At 39.9% G+C, this 17,514-nt stretch overlaps 1 protein-coding gene across 2 annotated transcripts in view; it reads left to right on the top strand.

Annotated features, from left to right (window-relative positions):
* LOC126253863 (uncharacterized) overlaps positions 1–17,284 on the top strand; it is an 83,848-nt gene extending 66,564 nt beyond the window's left edge. For both annotated transcript variants that reach the window (XM_049955261.1, XM_049955262.1), the window contains one exon: positions 17,076–17,284. In XM_049955261.1, the coding sequence (XP_049811218.1) occupies positions 17,076–17,142 (67 nt within the window). In that variant the 3' untranslated portion in view covers positions 17,143–17,284. The remainder of the gene's footprint in view (positions 1–17,075) is intronic.
* The last annotated feature ends 230 nt before the right edge of the window (positions 17,285–17,514 follow it).

The raw sequence follows: 17,514 nt of genomic DNA, 5'->3' as shown, positions 1-17,514 counted from the left end.
TTTCAGAAAAGCTGGTTTTGGTGGGAAGGATCGAGATGGCACAGGCTATGAAGCAGTCACTGAAATGAAGAACATTGTGTTGTGCAGCATGCTCAGCAACAGGGTGGTCCAGCTGTTTCTTGGCCACAGTTCGTTGGTGGCTGTTCATGCTGACAGACAGCTTGTTGGTTGTCATGCCAATGTAGAATAGACCTAGATGCAAGGTCTGTCCTGTACACCCTACCACCACCACTACCACCACCACCACCACCACCACCACGACCACCCACTCCAGTCTGGTCACGAGCATCTCCAATCCCATCAAAGGCAGGGTTGCCTGCAAAACCAGTCTAGTGATTTATGAGCTAAGCTGCAACAGCTGTGCTGTATTCTATGTGGGCATGACAAGCTGTCTACCTGCATGAATGGCCACCGACAAACTATGGCCAAGAAACAGCTGGACCACCCTGTTGCTGAGCACAGTGCTCAATGCTGTGTTCTTCATTTCAATTACTGCTTCACAGCCTTTGCCATCTGGATCATTCCCACCAACACCAGCTTTTGTGAGCTGCGCAGGTGGGAAAGCTCCCTGCAATATATCCTATGTTCCCGTAAACGTCCTGGTGTCAACCTTCGTTAGTCATTGTCCTTACCCATCTAGCCCCCTTGCCTGTTCCCATTCCAGCACTACACAGCCCTCTATTCCACCATCACACCCACAGTCTTTCTCCCCCACCCCGCCCTCCGTCTAACCTTCAGCATTGCATTTACTCGACCCTGTGCACCACTGTGGGGTTTGATTAGTGACAGGAGCTTTTAGGACAAGTGCAGTGACCAGTGTACTGGTGGAGGCTGGTGTCCCTCCACTGCAGATCAGACGTGCACAACTGCTCACAGTTACGCAGCACACATTCATAGTTCCCCTGAGCATCCAATTTACCGTCTCCTTTTCCCGCCTGCGGCCGTCCATCTCCCGCATCGGCGGCCCAGATCGGGGCCGTTCACATATGCCTCCATGGTGTACGCCTTGGCCGCAGCTTCGTCTGGACCTTTTGTATGGCCCTAAGGACTCCTTTAACCCCGCCACTCTCCGCTGTCACTTCTTCTCGATTCTTGACGTGTACCGGGGCTCTGAAGTGATTTACACCGACGGCTCAGTGGCTGATGGTCACGTAGGCTTCGCATATGTTCATGGAGGACATGTTCAGCAGCACTCCTTGCCAGTTGGCTGCAGTGGTTTCACTGCCGAGCTGGCGGCCATATCTTGTGCTCTTGAGTACATCGCCTCATCCCTGGCGAGTCATTTCTCCTGTGTACTGACTCACTGAGCAGCCTACAAGCTATCAACCAGTGTTACCCTCACCACCTTCTGGTAGCATCCATTCAGGAGTTCATCTATGCCCTGGAACAGTCCCGCTGTTCCGTGGTGTTAGTGTGGACCCCAGGACACGTCGGAATCCCCAGCAACGAACTTGCCAACAGGCTGGCCAAACAGGCAATGCAGAAACCTCTTCTGGAGATAGGCATCTCCAAAGCTGACCTGCGTTCTTTGTTACACCACAGGGTTTTCCGGCTTTGGGAGACGGAATGGCATAACAGCGCCCACGACAAACTGCATGTCATTAAGGAGACTATGAACGTATGGAAGTCTTCCATGCAGGCCTCTTGCAGGGAATCAGTTGTCCTCTGCCAGCTCCGCATTGGCCATACATGGCTAACGCATGGTTACCTACTCCATCACGAGGACCCACCCCAGTGTCGCTGTGGCTCCCAAATGCCAGCTTTCCACCTCGTGCTGGACTGCCCACTTTTAACCGCTCTGCGGCCAACTTTTAACTTTCCCAGCACCCTGCCTTCGGTGTTCAGTGACAATGCCTCCACCACAGCTTTAGTTTTACATTTTATCTGTGAGAGTGGGTTTTATACTTCTATGTAGGTTTTAGGGCATATCCTTTGTACCTCTGTGTCCTCCACCCTAGTGCTTTTAGGGTGGAGGTTTTAATGTGTTGCAGAGTGGCTGGCTTTCCCTTTTTATTCTCATGGTTGGCCAGCCACTGTAATCTGCTTTCATGTTTTACTCCCTTCTGTTTCTAGTGTCTCTCACTTCTTTTATTGTCCTCTTTTATTCCTTTTAGTATTCATTGCCTTCCCTTCATTCTTGTGGCTTTTCCTTTCTTTCCGTTTTGTGTTATATGTTTTGTCCATTCTTTTCTCACCCTTGTGGCATTGTTTTATTAGGAACAAGGGACTGATGACCTCGTAGTTTGGTCCCTTTCTCTCTTTAAACCAACCAACCAACCGGCTGCACCTAGCTGCCCTAGCCTCTCTCCTGCTCGTCCCTGTATGATCACATAAGCAGCAGTTTGCCATCTCCCACCCCTAGCCTGCTATCCTTCCCCCTCCCTGCCCCAGCCTTCTCCTTAACCCCCACCACCACCACCACCACCACCACCACCACCACCACCACCACCAACCAGTTGTTTCTCCCATTATGTGCTGCTACTCGCAGTATGGCCTTAGCAGCCGGAGACTGTGGTGGTTTTGTGTGTGTGTGTGTGTGTGTGTGTGTGTGTGTGTGTGTGTGATGCCTTTTCTTGATCTTGATGAAGGCCTTGTTCGCTGAAAGCTCACTTTCTGACAGTCTTTTTGTTGTGCCTATCTGCAACTCAGCATCTCCACTATGTGGTGGGTAGCAGCTATCCTTTTCATAATACTGTTAAAGTGAAGATATTAATTTTATATTATAAATTGAACTGTTTAAATATATTTAAATTTTACAGTTTATTGTTTAACATTGCTCCTCCAAAACTACTCATTCTCTATACTTGCACAGTACATTACATGCAGTTTCAGAGAAAAATATTGACCTGATGCTGTGGGCAAGGTTCATTTGTAGTGCCAGAAGGGATAACGTCACTTCAGAGCATTAACACTTTAAAATACTGCTGCCTCTCTTCTCTGAGTTGAGCATAGTGCAGCTGACCATCGTGTCAGCACTCAACACTGGTTTCTGATCACTGTGGAGAGAGAGCTGCAAAACATACTGTCCATTTTATTTGCATATTTTTGAAGAGAAATGGTGTAATTTTAGTGTGATTTCCAATTTGCATTCAAAGAGGAAAGACATAATTTTAATGTGATATTTACAGTGTGCTCTAGCACATGAGCACATGATAGCCAACTACCTTAATGTAGCCCAGAAAGAAATGAAGGATTTAGCCATAAAAAATTTTAACCACCTACTTGGCAGCTTTATGCACGCACACACGGGATGCACTCAGTGGAAAATCCAGAATGTAATAATAATAATAATAATAATAATAATAATAAAAGAATAGGCCTCCAGTATGTTCTGCCAGTCGTAAAAGGCGACGAAAAGAACAAACCACTAATAGGGCTAACCCCCCCTTTTATTGTGATTAGTTGGTTCTGGACAGAACTAAAGAAGCCTCGGACAAGCGGTCGGGGACGACGCTTGAACCCTATGCCCGCCCACAATGGTAACGACACTGCTAGCCAACTGGAAAATGATTTAAATCCAAATAGAGGTGTTTTGCAGGATATGCGTCCTGCAACCACCCTAGAAGGAAAACAAAGACAGAGGATGAGATGGTCAGATGAAGTTAATCGACACCTCATGGTCTGTTATTACCAAGCAACAAATCTAGGAACCAACACAACTGGATACAGATCACAAGTATACACAACATTTATCACCAGATACCCAGAATTAAAATTTTTAACAGAACAACGACTAGCTGATCAGATCCGTGTAATAATCAAAAATAACAGGATACCCCAGTCAGAATTAGAAAACATCAAACAACAAGTTCAACAAATACTAGAACAAAATAATGTGCAAACAGAAGAAGAAGAAAATAGAGTAATGGACTCAAACATCCCAGAGCAAACAAACAAAGAACAACACGCATCAATTAAACAGTCAGAGGAAAACGAAATCTTAAGACAGCCACCAGAACAAGCACAAATAGAACACGAAGTGACACACATGTTAGATACAGATGAAAAATTTCAGCTGAAATATATAGAATACAAAGACACAAATACGGACATTAGACCATTCTTGCATAGACCGCCAAATAACCCACAAGTCGAAACAACAATAAAAACTATCAACACAATCATACACAACAAAATAAATGAAAACACAACTATGGAAGAGTTACAACTACTGGTTTATATAGGAGCACTCACTACACTAAATATACACACTAGGCAGAGATCAGAACCAACCAACACACAGAAGAAACCCACAAAACCAGCATGGCAACACAGGCTACAGATCAGAATAGAAAAACTGAGAAAAGACATCGGACAGCTAACACAATTTATAAGAAATGAAATGTCAGAAAAAAAAAACCGAAAAAGGTTAGGTAAAATCTCACAACAAGAAGCGATGGAGCAATTAGATGAAAAGAAGCAGAAATTACAAGCATTGGCCAAACGACTTAGAAAATACAAAAAAAAAGTGAAAATAGAAGGAAACAAAACTAAACATTCAACACAAACCAAAAGAAATTTTACCAGACAATAGATAACACACACATTAAAATAGACAATCCACCAAACATAACAGACATGGAACACTTCTGGAGCAACATATGGTCAAACCCAGTACAACTTAACAGGCATGCACGGTGGATACAAGCAGAAATAGATACATACAAGATGATACCACAAATGCCTGAAGTGATAATTTTGCAACATGAAGTCATCCAAGCAATTAATTCTACTCACAATTGGAAAGACCCTGGAAAAGATAAAATAGCAAATTTCTGGCTAAAGAAGTTCACCTCAACACATTCACATCTAACTAAATTATTTAACATATCCAAAAACAAAGATGTTGTGACTTACCGAACGAAAGCGCTGGCAGGTCGATAGACACACAAACACACACACAAAATTCAAGCTTTCGCAACAAACTGTTGCCTCATCAGGAAAGAGGGAAGGAGAGGGAAAGACGGAAGGATGTGGGTTTTAAGGGAGAGGGTAAGGAGTCATTCCAATCCCGGGAGCGGAAAGACTTACCTTAGGGGGAAAAAAGGACAGGTATACACTCGCGCGCGCACACACACACATATCCATCCACACAATTGCTATACATGGATGATCTAAAACTACTGGCAGCAACAAATCAACAACTCAACCAATTACTAAAGATAACAGAGGTATTCAGCAATGATATAAATATGGCTTTTGGAACAGACAAATGTAAGAAAAATAACATAGTCAAGGGAAAACACACTAAACAAGAAGATTACATATTGGATAACCACAGTGACTGCATAGAAGCGATGGAAAAAGCAGATGCCTATAAATATCTAGCATACAGACAGAAAATAGGAATAGATAATACAAATATTAAAGAAGAAATAAAAGAAAAATATGGACAAAGACTAACAAAAATACTGAAAACAGAATTGACAGCAAGAAACAAGACAAAAGCTATAAATACTTATGCTATACCAATATTGACCTACTCATTTGGAGTAGTGAAATGGAGTAACACAGGCCTAGAAGCACTCAATACACTAACACGATCACAGTGCCACAAATGTAGAATACATCACATACATTCAGCAACAGAAAGATTCACATTAAGCAGAAAGGAAGGAGGAAGGGGATTTATCGACATAAAAAACCTACATTATGGACGGGTAGACAATTTAAGAAAATTCTTTCTAGGACGAGCAGAAACCAGCAAAATACACAAAGCAATCACTCATATAAATACATCGGCTACACCACTACAATTTCATAACCACCTCTACAACCCTTTAGATCGCATAACATCAACAGATACGAAGAAAGTAAATTGGAAAAAGAAAACACTACGTGGCAAGCGCCCGTATCATCTAACACAGCCCCACATCGATCAAGATGCATCCAACACATGGCTAAGAAAAGGCAATATATACAGTGAGACGGAAGGATTCATGATTGTAATACAGAATCAAACAATAATCACCAGATATTACAGCAAGCATATTATTAAAGATCCCAATACCACAACAGGTAATTGCAGACTTTGCAAACAACAAATAGAAACAGTAGATCACATCACAAGCGGATGTACAATACTAGCAAATACAGAATACCCCAGAAGACATGACAATGTAGCAAAAATAATACATGAACAGCTTGCCTTACAACATAAACTTATAAAACAATACGTTCCCACATACAAGTATGCACCACAAAATGTACTGGAGAATAATGAATACGAATTATACTGGAACAGAACCATTATAACAGATAAAACAACACCACATAACAAACCTGACATCATACTCACCAATAAAAAGAAGAAATTAACACAACTAATCGAAATATCCATACCCAATACAACAAATATACAAAAGAAAACAAGAGAAAAAATTGAAAAATACATCCAACTGGCTGAGGAAGTCAAGGACATGTGGCATCAGGATAAAGTTGACATTATACCAATTATACTATCAACTACAGGAGTCATACCACACAATATCCACCAGTACATCAATGCAATACAGCTACATCCAAACTTATATATACAACTACAGAAATCCGTAATTATTGATACATGTTCAATCACCCGAAAGTTCATAAATGCAATATAACATATACCGTACAGTTAAAAGGAAGTCACGCTTGATCAAGGTCCGCGTCACTTTTCATTTTTGACCAGACATAACGTCTGAGAAAAGAAAGAAATAATAATAATAATAATAATATGAAAAGAATAGCTAGCTACTCAACATATAGAGGAGGTAGTACATGGCAGACAGGAACAATAAAAAAAGACTGCTAGGTATTTTCAGCTATTTGACTAAATCCTTCATCAGACATAGGCAGAATAACTCGCATACATTCATACAAGCATAATTGACAAACACATAAACACTGTTGCCTTCGGGTGCCATGGCCCAGCTGTGGTTGCGTGAGCAGCAATTTTTTTTTTTTTTTTTTTTTTTTGGGGTGTGCAGCAGGGTAGGCACTCCACTCTAGTCCTGCGAACACCTTATATCCCAACAGTGCACCTGCATAGTCATAGTCCTTTCTCCTTCTCTCCCCTCCCTTTGCTCTCCCCCCTACACAGACTCCCAATGCTGCACCTAGCTGTCCACTGTTCCCACTATGTCCCTGCATGCTCCCACAGACATTACTAGCATCTTCCCGCATCTCTACCTGCTATCCGTTTCCCTGTCTACCCCTGCTACAGAGAGTGAGAGGGATACCGAGAGAGATATTTAGTATATTATTTGCATACTCCTTGAAGACCCTTTTGCTGCCAACATAGCCTGACTTAATAAGAGTTGAGCTGTGAAGTTAACATCACACAAAACAAAATTTAGCACAGCAAAGACAACACAATATGGTGACGATATCAGTTTATGCTACATTGTACATTGGGCTAAGGTTGGTAATGACCTGAAACAAGTGAATATTGGTCACTTCAAATTCATATACCAAGTGACTTATATCAGTTCTGTTATTCCCATCACATGTCATGACAAATATCTCTTGGAGTGTGCAATTAGTGCATAAAACACAGTACCTAAGAAAGAATTGCTTAAGACAGTTGTGTAAATAATCAGAATTTTGCCCATTTGTTATTGGGAAAGTGTACTGAAATTGGGAAGACAGACTTATTCCACTTTACAGTGAGAGATATAATCCATGCAACATACAAATAACTAACAAAACCTTTATTTGGGATTAAAAAGACTGAGACTTCTGTAGGGGTCAGATTTTGAGAAGATTTTCAGTGCCACAGTGTCTGCCACTGTGATGAATTTTGTGAATGGTTTCATGGTACCTCCAGTTGCTATTGTCTTTATTTCATGTATCATTGTACAGTTGCAGCCTTAGGCCATTTTTTAGTATCAAAAACAAAAGCATTATATGTTGGATATATTAGTGACACTTCTAATTTTGACATAGGAACAATCCTATATCTAGATATACCAAGCGCATTACTGTTTTATTGGAGTACTGGATTGATATCTTTGTAACAGCTATTCAAAAATGACATGCTACCACAATAAGAGAACAAACAATTAGAATTTATTTCAAAGAAATTACATACAGTCATATTTACACCAATGATGAATGATAATTAAACATAACTGAGAAAAAAGGCATATGTAGGTTACTACTCAAGAGGATGTCATTATCAGGAGAAAGAAAACTGGCGTTCCACGGATCGGAGCGTGGAATGTCAGATCCCTTAATCGGGCATGTAGGTTAGAAAATTTAAAAAGGGAAATGGATAGGTTAAAGTTAGATATAGTGGGAATTAGTGAAGTTCGGTGGCAGGAGGAACAAGACTTTTGGTCAGGTGATTACAGGGTTATAAATACAAAATCAAATAGGGGTAATGCAGGAGTAGGTTTAATAATGAATAGGAAAATAGGAATGCGGGTAAGCTACTACAATCAGCATAGTGAATGCATTATTGTGGCCAAGATAGACGCAAAGCCCACACCTACTACAGTAGTACAAGTTTATATGCCAACTAGCTCTGCAGATGACGAAGAAATCGATGAAATGTATGATGAGATAAAAGAAATTATTCAGGTAGTGAGGGGAGATGAAAATTTAATAATCATCTGTGACTGGAATTCGGTAGTACGAAAAGGGAGAGAAGGAAACATAGTAGGTGAATATGGATTGGGACTAAGAAGTGAAAGAGGAAGCCGCCTGGTAGAATTTTGCGCAGAGCATAACTTAATCATAGCTAACACTTGGTTCAAGAATCATGAAAGAAGGTTGCATACATGGAAGAACCCTGGAGATATTAAAAGGTATCAGATAGATTATATAATGGTAAGACAGAGATTTAGGAACCAGGTTTTAAATTGTAAGACATTTCCAGGGGCAGATGTGGACTCTGACCATAATCTATTGGTTATGAACTGTAGATTAAAACTGAAGAAACTGCAAAAAGGTGGGAATTTAAGCAGATGGGACCTGGATAAACTGAAAGAACCAGAGGTTGTACAGAGTTTCAGGGAGAGCATAAGGGAACAATTACCAGGAATGGGGGAAAGAAATACAGTAGAAGAAGAATGGGCAGCTTTGAGAAATGAAATAGTGAAGGCAGCAGAGGATCAAGTAGGTAAAAAGACGAGGGCTAGTAGAAATCCTTGGGTAACAGAAGATATACTGAATTTATTTGATGAAAGGAGAAAATATAAAAATGCAGTAAATGAAGCAGGCAAAAAGAAATACAAACATCTCAAAAATGATATCGTCAGGAAGTGCAAAATGGCTAAGCAGGGATGGCTAGAGGACAACTGTAAGGCTGTAGAGGCTTATCTCACGAGGGGTAAGATAGATACTGCCTACAGGAAAATTAAAGAGACCTTTGGAGAGAAGAGAACCACTTGGATGAATATCAAGAGCTCAGATGGAAACCCAGTTCTAAGCAAAGAAGGGAAAGCAGAAAGGTGGAAGGAGTATATAGAGGGTCTATACAGGGGCAATGTTTGTGAGGACAATATTATGGAAATGGAAGAGGAGGTAGATAAAGATGAAATGGGAGATACGATACTGTGTGAAGAGTTTGACAGAGCACTGAAAGACCTAAGTCGAAACAGGGCCCCTGGAGTAGACAACGTTCCATTAGAACTACTGACAGCCTTGGGAGAGCCAGTCCTGACAAAACTCTACCATCTGGTGAGCAATATGTATGAGACAGGCGAAAGTCCCTCAGACTTCAAGAATAATATGATAATTCCAATCCCAAAGAAAGCAGGTGTTGACAGATGTGAAAATTACCGAACTATCAGTTCAATAAGTCACAGCTGCAAAATACTAACGCGAATTCTTTACTGACGAATGGAAAAACTGGTAGAAGCGAACCTCGGGGAAGATAATTTTGGATTCTGTAGAAATGTTGGAACACGTGAGGCAATACTGACCTTACGACTTATCTTAGAAGAAAGATTAAGGAAAGGCAAACCTACGTTTCTAACATTTGTAGACTAAGAGAAAGCTTTTGACAATGTTGACTGGAATACTCTCTTTCAAATTCTGAAAGTGGCAGGGGTAAAATACAAGGAGCGAAAGGCTATTTACAATTTGTACAGAAACCAGATGGCAGTTTTAAGAGTCGAGGGACATGAAAAGGAAGCAGTGGTTGGGAAGGGAGTAAGACAGGGTTGTAGCCTCTCCCCGATGTTATTCAATCTGTATATTGAGCAAGCAGTAAAGGAAACAAAAGAAAAATTCGGAGTAGGTATTAAAATCCATGGAGAAGAAATAAAAACTTTGAGGTTCGCCGATGACATTGTAATTCTGTCAGAGACAGCAAAGGACTTGGAAGAGCAGTTGAATGGAATGGATGGTGTCTTGAAGGGAGGATATAAGATGAACATCAACAAAAGCAAAACGAGGATAATGGAATGTAGTCGAATTAAGTCGGGTGATGTTGAGGGTATTAGATTAGGAAATGAGACACTTAAAGTAGTAAAGGAGTTTTGCTATTTGGGGAGCAAAATAACTGATGATGGTCGAAGTAGAGAGGATATAAAATGTAGACTGGCAATGGCAAGGAAAGCGTTTCTGAAGAAGAGAAATTTGTTAACATCGAGTATAGATTTAAGTGTCAGGAAGTCTTTTCTGAAAGTATTTGTATGGAGTGTAGCCATGTATGGAAGTGAAACATGGACGATAAATAGTTTGGACAAGAAGAGAATAGAAGCTTTCGAAATGTGGTGCTACAGAAGAATGCTGAAGATTAGATGGGTAGATCACATAACTAATGAGGAGGTACTGGACAGGATTGGGGAGAAGAGGAGTTTGTGGCACAACTTGACCAGAAGAAGGGATCGGTTGGTAGGACATGTTCTGAGGCATCAAGGGATCACCAATTTAGTATTGGAGGGCAGCGTGGAGGGTAAAAATCGTAGGGGGAGACCAAGAGATGCATACACTAAGCAAATTCAGAAGGATGTAGGTTGCAGTAGGTACTGGGAGATGAAGAAGCTTGCACAGGATAGAGTAGCATGGAGAGCTGCATCAAACCAGTCTCAGGACTGAAGACCACAACAACAACAACAAGATGAACATCAACAATAGCAAAATGAGGATAATGGAATGTAGTCGAATAAAGTCGGGTGATGCTGAGGGAATTAGATTAGGAAATGAGACACTTAAAGTAGTAAAGGAGTTTTGCTATTTGCGGAGCAAAATAACTGATGATGGTCAAAGTAGAGAGGATATAAAATGTAGACTGGCAATGGCAAGGAAAGCGTTTCTGAAGAAGAGAAATTTGTTAACATCGAGTATTGATTTAAGTGTCAGGAAGTCTTTTCTGAAAATATTTGTATGGAGTGTAGCAATGTATGGAAGTGAAACATGGACGATAAATAGTTTGGACAAGAAGAGAATAGAAGCTTTCGAAATGTGGTGCTACAGAAGAATGCTGAAGATTAGATGGGTAGATCGCATAACTAATGAGGAGGTATTGAATAGAATTGGGGAGAAGAGAAGTTTGTGCCACAACTTGACTAGAAGAAGGGATCAGTTGGGAGGACATGTTCTGAGGCATCAAGAGATCACAAATTTAGTACTGGAGGACAGCGTAGAGGGTAAAAATCATAGAGGGAGACCAAGAGATGAATACACTAGGCAGATTCAGAAGGATGTAGGCTGCAGTAGGTACTGGGATATGAAGAAGCTTGCACAGGATAGATTAGCATGGAGAGCTGCATCAAACCAGTCTCAGGACTGAAGACCACAACAACAACAAGGAGGATTCATACTTAAATATATTTATTGGCAACATAGAAGCCTAACATTGATGTAATATTGAAAACTGAGTTATTCAAGGAAAATAAATTCTATAAATCACTGGAAAATATTAAATATGGGAGTTTAGCATCCCATAAGAGTATGAATGATGTGAGTGCCTTACTATTATCAGTTCATCAGTCATAAACTCTCCCATTTAGTACTAAGATTTCTGTAGGAGAGAATTGTGTTGCTTTCTTTCTTCTTGTTTTTAGTCCTGTTATATACAAGGCATGAATTACACTAATTAACAAATTTAAACTTTTTTTTCTGCATCTGGTTTGTAAATGGATGGATTTACCTAATTTTGGGGTGCTGAGTACACTGGTAAAATCAGTTTTTCTCTGTGATATCGCATTTCCTAGATACACAGCAGAATAAAAAAATGATAATAGCGAAAATTGATACAATTAAGTCAAACAAAAATACACATTCAGAATGTTTGAAATAAATACTATTTTGTGTGTATATATGGGCATGATGCCAATAAAAAGTCAAAATTAGTTCAGAAGATATTTTCACCTTTAATCGTCTTTGGTTTTTGAAAAATGTTGTGACGGAGCTGTTCTTTTGTTTGCCATTTCATCACTCTCCCTAACAAGATCCCAGCAGTAGTCACCTATCATCAAAGGATTCCGATGGCCTTGGTAATGGTGTTCCATGGCAAGAATGTCTTGGTGAAAGCGTTCACCATGCTCATTGCTTACGGTTCCCAAATTTTCCGGTAAGAAATCAAGGTGAGAACGTAAAAAGTGAATTTTAAGTGACATTCTACACCCCATGTTCTTACAGTTGTCCACCAGATCATTCTCAATGGTAACATAGTTTTTGTCTTTTCTGTTACCGAAAAAGCCCTGCACAATTGCTTAAAAAAAAGACCAATTAGCTAATTTGATATCTGCGAGTTTGGTATCAAAGGTTGGATCTTTCAGAAATTTTCTTATCTGTGGTCCAACCAATATACCTCTTTAGTTTTGCCTCATTTACTTTGGGAAACTTTTCTTTTAAGTGATTGATGGCCTCACCTTCTCTATCCAGAGCTTTTACGGAGTTCTTGATAAGGCCCATCTTGATATGAAGGGGAGGCAAAATGATTTTACCGGGCTCAACCAAGGGGGTATTGTTCACATTTACATTACCATGAACATAATACTTCCTTAAAGGCCATTCCTTGACTGTATAGTGGTTCTTGGTGTCACGGCTGTCCCAAAGACAAAAAAAGCAGCAGTATTTCATGAATCCAGCCTGTAAACCTGTAAGGAGTGCAACAACTTTTAATCACAGCAAAGCTGCCATTCATGATCCTTATATTTGATTGCCTCTAGCAGGAAAGCCATGGTTTCATAAGTTTCTTTCATTTCTGCTGTGTAAGCCAAAGGTACCGATGGAAATGCATTGCCATTATGCAGTAGTACTGCTTTCAAGTTGGTTTTACTGGAGTCAATAAGTAGTTGTCACTCCTGTGGATAATGTTGTACACCTAGCTGCATCATCAGACCATTGACGTCTCTACTTACACACATTGAATTCTGCATATCGAAATACTGAGCGAAGGAAGCACCTCTTGATCTGAAACAGGAAATTTTTGTCCCTGGAGCTAGAAGGTTCCGTTGTTGCAGTCTCGTCCCCAAGAGTTCAACTTGCTGTTTCAAAAGTTATAGTTCATGAACCAAATCGTTCAATTCCTTTTGATTAAAGAACTGAGGCGAAGTGTCAGGATATTGAGGACAGTACTCTTCTATATGTTCAACACTTTCTGATTCACTTAACATCGTGTCTGGTTCCATGGATTTCAAGTTACAGACAGGAACAGGCAGTCCCTCATAATAGGGCACAGCCAAATGCACTGAAGATACATTTGGATACTTTATTTTATGTCTAGTTTTGCTCGAATGTCCCAAAATATTTGTAAGACAGAAGTAACAGTCATCAGGTTCACACCACACGATCAGAACAGCGAATGGCATGGCTTGGTGTTTTCCTTTCAATGACTCGGTTAAGGTTGTAGTACAGGTTATGCAGGCAATATGCCTTCTCACTCAAATCAGTGATTGGTTTTATTTGGGCTTTTGGAGTGAATTTCGCACACACGACGAACGTTGTTGGGGTGGATTAGACAGCAATGAGATTTACTAGTTGCCATTTTTCTTAGTGTAAGTTTTAAACAGAAAAAGTTTGCACTATCTTTCACAGGAAACACTCACTGAGGATCTCTTTCACACCACTGGATTACCACACCAACCATTTACTGACGATTTGTAGATCTTCTAGCTCTCCTCTGGAAATGAAAACGAACAGTTAAACATCAAAACAGAAGAACAGCAAAAAGCAAAATACTGAATACGAAAGATAAAAAACGTTTAAAAACTCAAAAATGGTACATGTTAGAACATTTTGAAAGATATATTCGGATTCTACACACCAAAATACATACTAGTTGATGTATCACATCCCAGATGCAAAATGGCTGTTGAGTAGTGTTATTAAGTAGAAATGCTTTGTGAGGCCACAGAAGATTCTGGTATGTTTGTTATTGTTTTAGCATTTACAGTGTTCTTTCAGCAATGGATACCAAACTCAGTGCTTACAGTGATCTTTTATTTTACAATAAAGTTTTGTACCTGGTAAGTTTCTCAATTTTTTTACACGACTGGTGGAAGGGAGGGGGGGGGGGGGTGGAGGTAGAGGTTGAGGTTGAGACTGAGGCAAGGAAAGGGAGAGAAGTGGGGAGGGAGAGGGAGAGTGAGTGTAATAAAAGAATTTCAATTCTTCAGGCATGCATTCCTCCGCAGTGCTCCCTCATCTCTTCTGAAAGAATTTTAGATAAGCTTACTGCATTGAACTGTTGCATGACCTAAACAATTTCTACTGATGTAAAAACGTGCTGGCAAATGTTAAAACAACTTACGGGAATGCAGCTGGATGATATCTTAGACAATTGGCAATATTTTGATGGGTGATCACTTGGTCTTTCACAAGGCACAAATGCAATGAGAGAGTGCTGTGCAAAGATGTTTAAATCCTGGACAGGGCTTCACTGACCAAGAAAAATATAATGGCATATACAGAAAGCCCACACACACATCATAAACAACTAGTGCCACTTCACAATGAAATGTGGCAATGTCAGTAGTTGTTTATAGTGAATATTAGTTACCAAAGGGTGAACAATGATAAACTTTATTCCTCTATTGTTTGATCAAGGAGAGAGCAGGATTCCAAACAGAATTTAAGCAAACGCCTCAGTCTCAACTGCCTGCTTGATAGTTGGAAATGCACACCAGAATCGCTGTCGCATTCCAAAGAATGATTGCTACCCATTCAGTGTTCTTTAGCAGCAGAATTGTTAGGATGTTGTAAGTGTGTGTGATGCTCATGCTCTATACATGATGATCTGATAAATTTATTATGTACCACAACTACATGAAATAAGGTAGACATTCACCTTTACAGACTCCAAAAGGGCCGTAAGCTAAGATGGTGTTCAAAAAATGCTTTTCACAGGGAGTTTCCACAAAATATGACCAATCCTGTTGAACATGCTACTTGCATAAGCCAAAGAGACCATAGACTTAAGTGCCACTTTGTGATTCACGCAACATGCGTCTTTCACTGTTTTTCATTCTGGAGAAAAGTGATGGCAAGATGGTCTGACTCATCTGATAAACTTTCAGGTCCTGAGATGGTGACAACTGTCACCTTAAAGATACAAATCAGATTTGACTTTCTATAAACAGCATGTCGAAATGTATCATCAACCTTTCTCCCGATAACGCACCATGGAATGGAAATCAGCTGACCTTTTTCACCTCCATAGTGAAACAAACATTTGGCTGGATTGAATTCAAGTGTTCTAAAAAACTGTTCTCAATCTCACTGCCATGAGGCAAACCACAAAAGTTTCATCTACGTAGTTACACAAGCATACATGTTTCATGGCAATGACTCCAGGGCATGTTCCTCAAAGTCTTCCATAACTATGTTAGTAGGTGACAATGTGCACCCCACTGAAACTCCATCTTTCAGCTCATAAAACTGGTCATTGATTAAAAGTAAGTGGTAGGCAATTCATGTTGAAATAGGTTACTTTTAGTGAGTGAAGAGAGAGGTCACATCAGAACAAACTAAAATATCAGACTCATGGCCACCTTCCTTTCCTTGACATGTTGATCAGAAGGAAATTTGATGGTATATTAAGGTATGCCATTTATAGGAAGCTAACTCGTACTACTTTGTGTCTTCAGGCTGATAGTTGTCACCATCTGACTCAGCATGAAGGGGTATACTGTACCTTGGTTCACAGGGTCTAAATAATCTCACACATTGAAAGTTTGCATTCTGCAAAAATGTTTATAGTGTAAGACATATCTCTCTCTCTCACACACACACACACGCGCGCACACACACACACACACACACACACACACACAGTGCTCTATTGACCAACCACATATTGGGTGACTGATGAAAATAATGAGATGTTAATGCTGCCGTTTTGTCCTACTTCAATAGAATTTCCATCAAGAGCAGTTGTATTCTGCAGAAAAATGATGTAAAGTGCATTTTTAACTATCTAAAATTAGGGTCATTTCAGGGTCTGTAAAGGATGACCTTGGTTTGGCATATCCCAAGCAGTTGCGGCATGTCATACATTGGCCAAAGCCATCGGGACTGGAGAAGACCTGTGTACAGAGTGCAAGAGTTACACACACTTAAAATGTCTGAGAAAATTTGTTATTGCAGAATGTTGCCTTGGTCAGGGTCATCCTTAGCTTCCGATATGGGCAATTTTTGGGGTGTGTGGTGGCACTTTGTTTATGGCGTGCTTGTTGTCTTTCGGCATATGCTATATTATGATTTCTGGCCAGCTAGGCTCCTACCAAGGGTTTAAATATCCTTGCACAGCACTCTCTTGTTGGATTTGGGCCTTGCAAATGACGGCTTGTTCATCTTTCAAAATATTGGCAGTTGACAAAGACATTAACTGGCTGCATTCTTATAAGTTGTTTAAAATATGTTACATGCCAAGAGAAACTAAAGTCTCCCACTATGCTAAAATAGTACCATGATATTAAAGATTTTTTCCCCCTTTAAAAATATTATAATCACTTGTTGCCACATTTGTTGGAGAGGTATCGTAATGAGAACAATTCTGTGCATAGAGTATCTCTTGCCTTCATGTTGTGTGTGTTCACAAAAAACTGTTTTGTGGGAATATTCATTCTTAGCTTCACTGTGTGACTTAATGGTTTGTTGTACTGAGAAAACATTTTTAACACACATTCTGTTTACAGGAGCACCTTAATGGAGGCTGTTGAAGCTGCTACAAAACGTGCCGCGGAGCTTGGAAAAAACAAGTGAGGGGAAAGCTACATAGAGATGCATTTACAAATTTGTTAAAATGATGAAATGTCATTTTAAATGATGTACATAATATTGTTGATCATGTCATAATCTCATGTATGTAATATCTTACTGTGAAATAAAAGTTTTAAAAATGGTTTGTACGTTCTCCCTGCATAATTTTCTATGTGATACAAGGATGACTTACCTGTCATTACTCAATATTGAGTATTTAGTATTAACTGGACTAAGTATTGAGTCAAGTTATATGTCGTACAGAAGACTGATAAGATTCATGAGTTATAGGTCTTCACAGAAATGAAATATGAATTTACATTAAGTGAAAATGCACAAAATGCTTTTTAATTTGATTTTATTGACTGTAGAAGG

The sequence above is a fragment of the Schistocerca nitens genome, chromosome 1 (genome assembly GCF_023898315.1).
Source record: "Schistocerca nitens isolate TAMUIC-IGC-003100 chromosome 1, iqSchNite1.1, whole genome shotgun sequence".
Classification (NCBI taxonomy): Eukaryota; Metazoa; Arthropoda; class Insecta; order Orthoptera; family Acrididae; genus Schistocerca; species Schistocerca nitens.
Note: the sequence above shows the minus strand (reverse complement) of the source record. Positions and strands in the feature narration are given on the sequence as shown.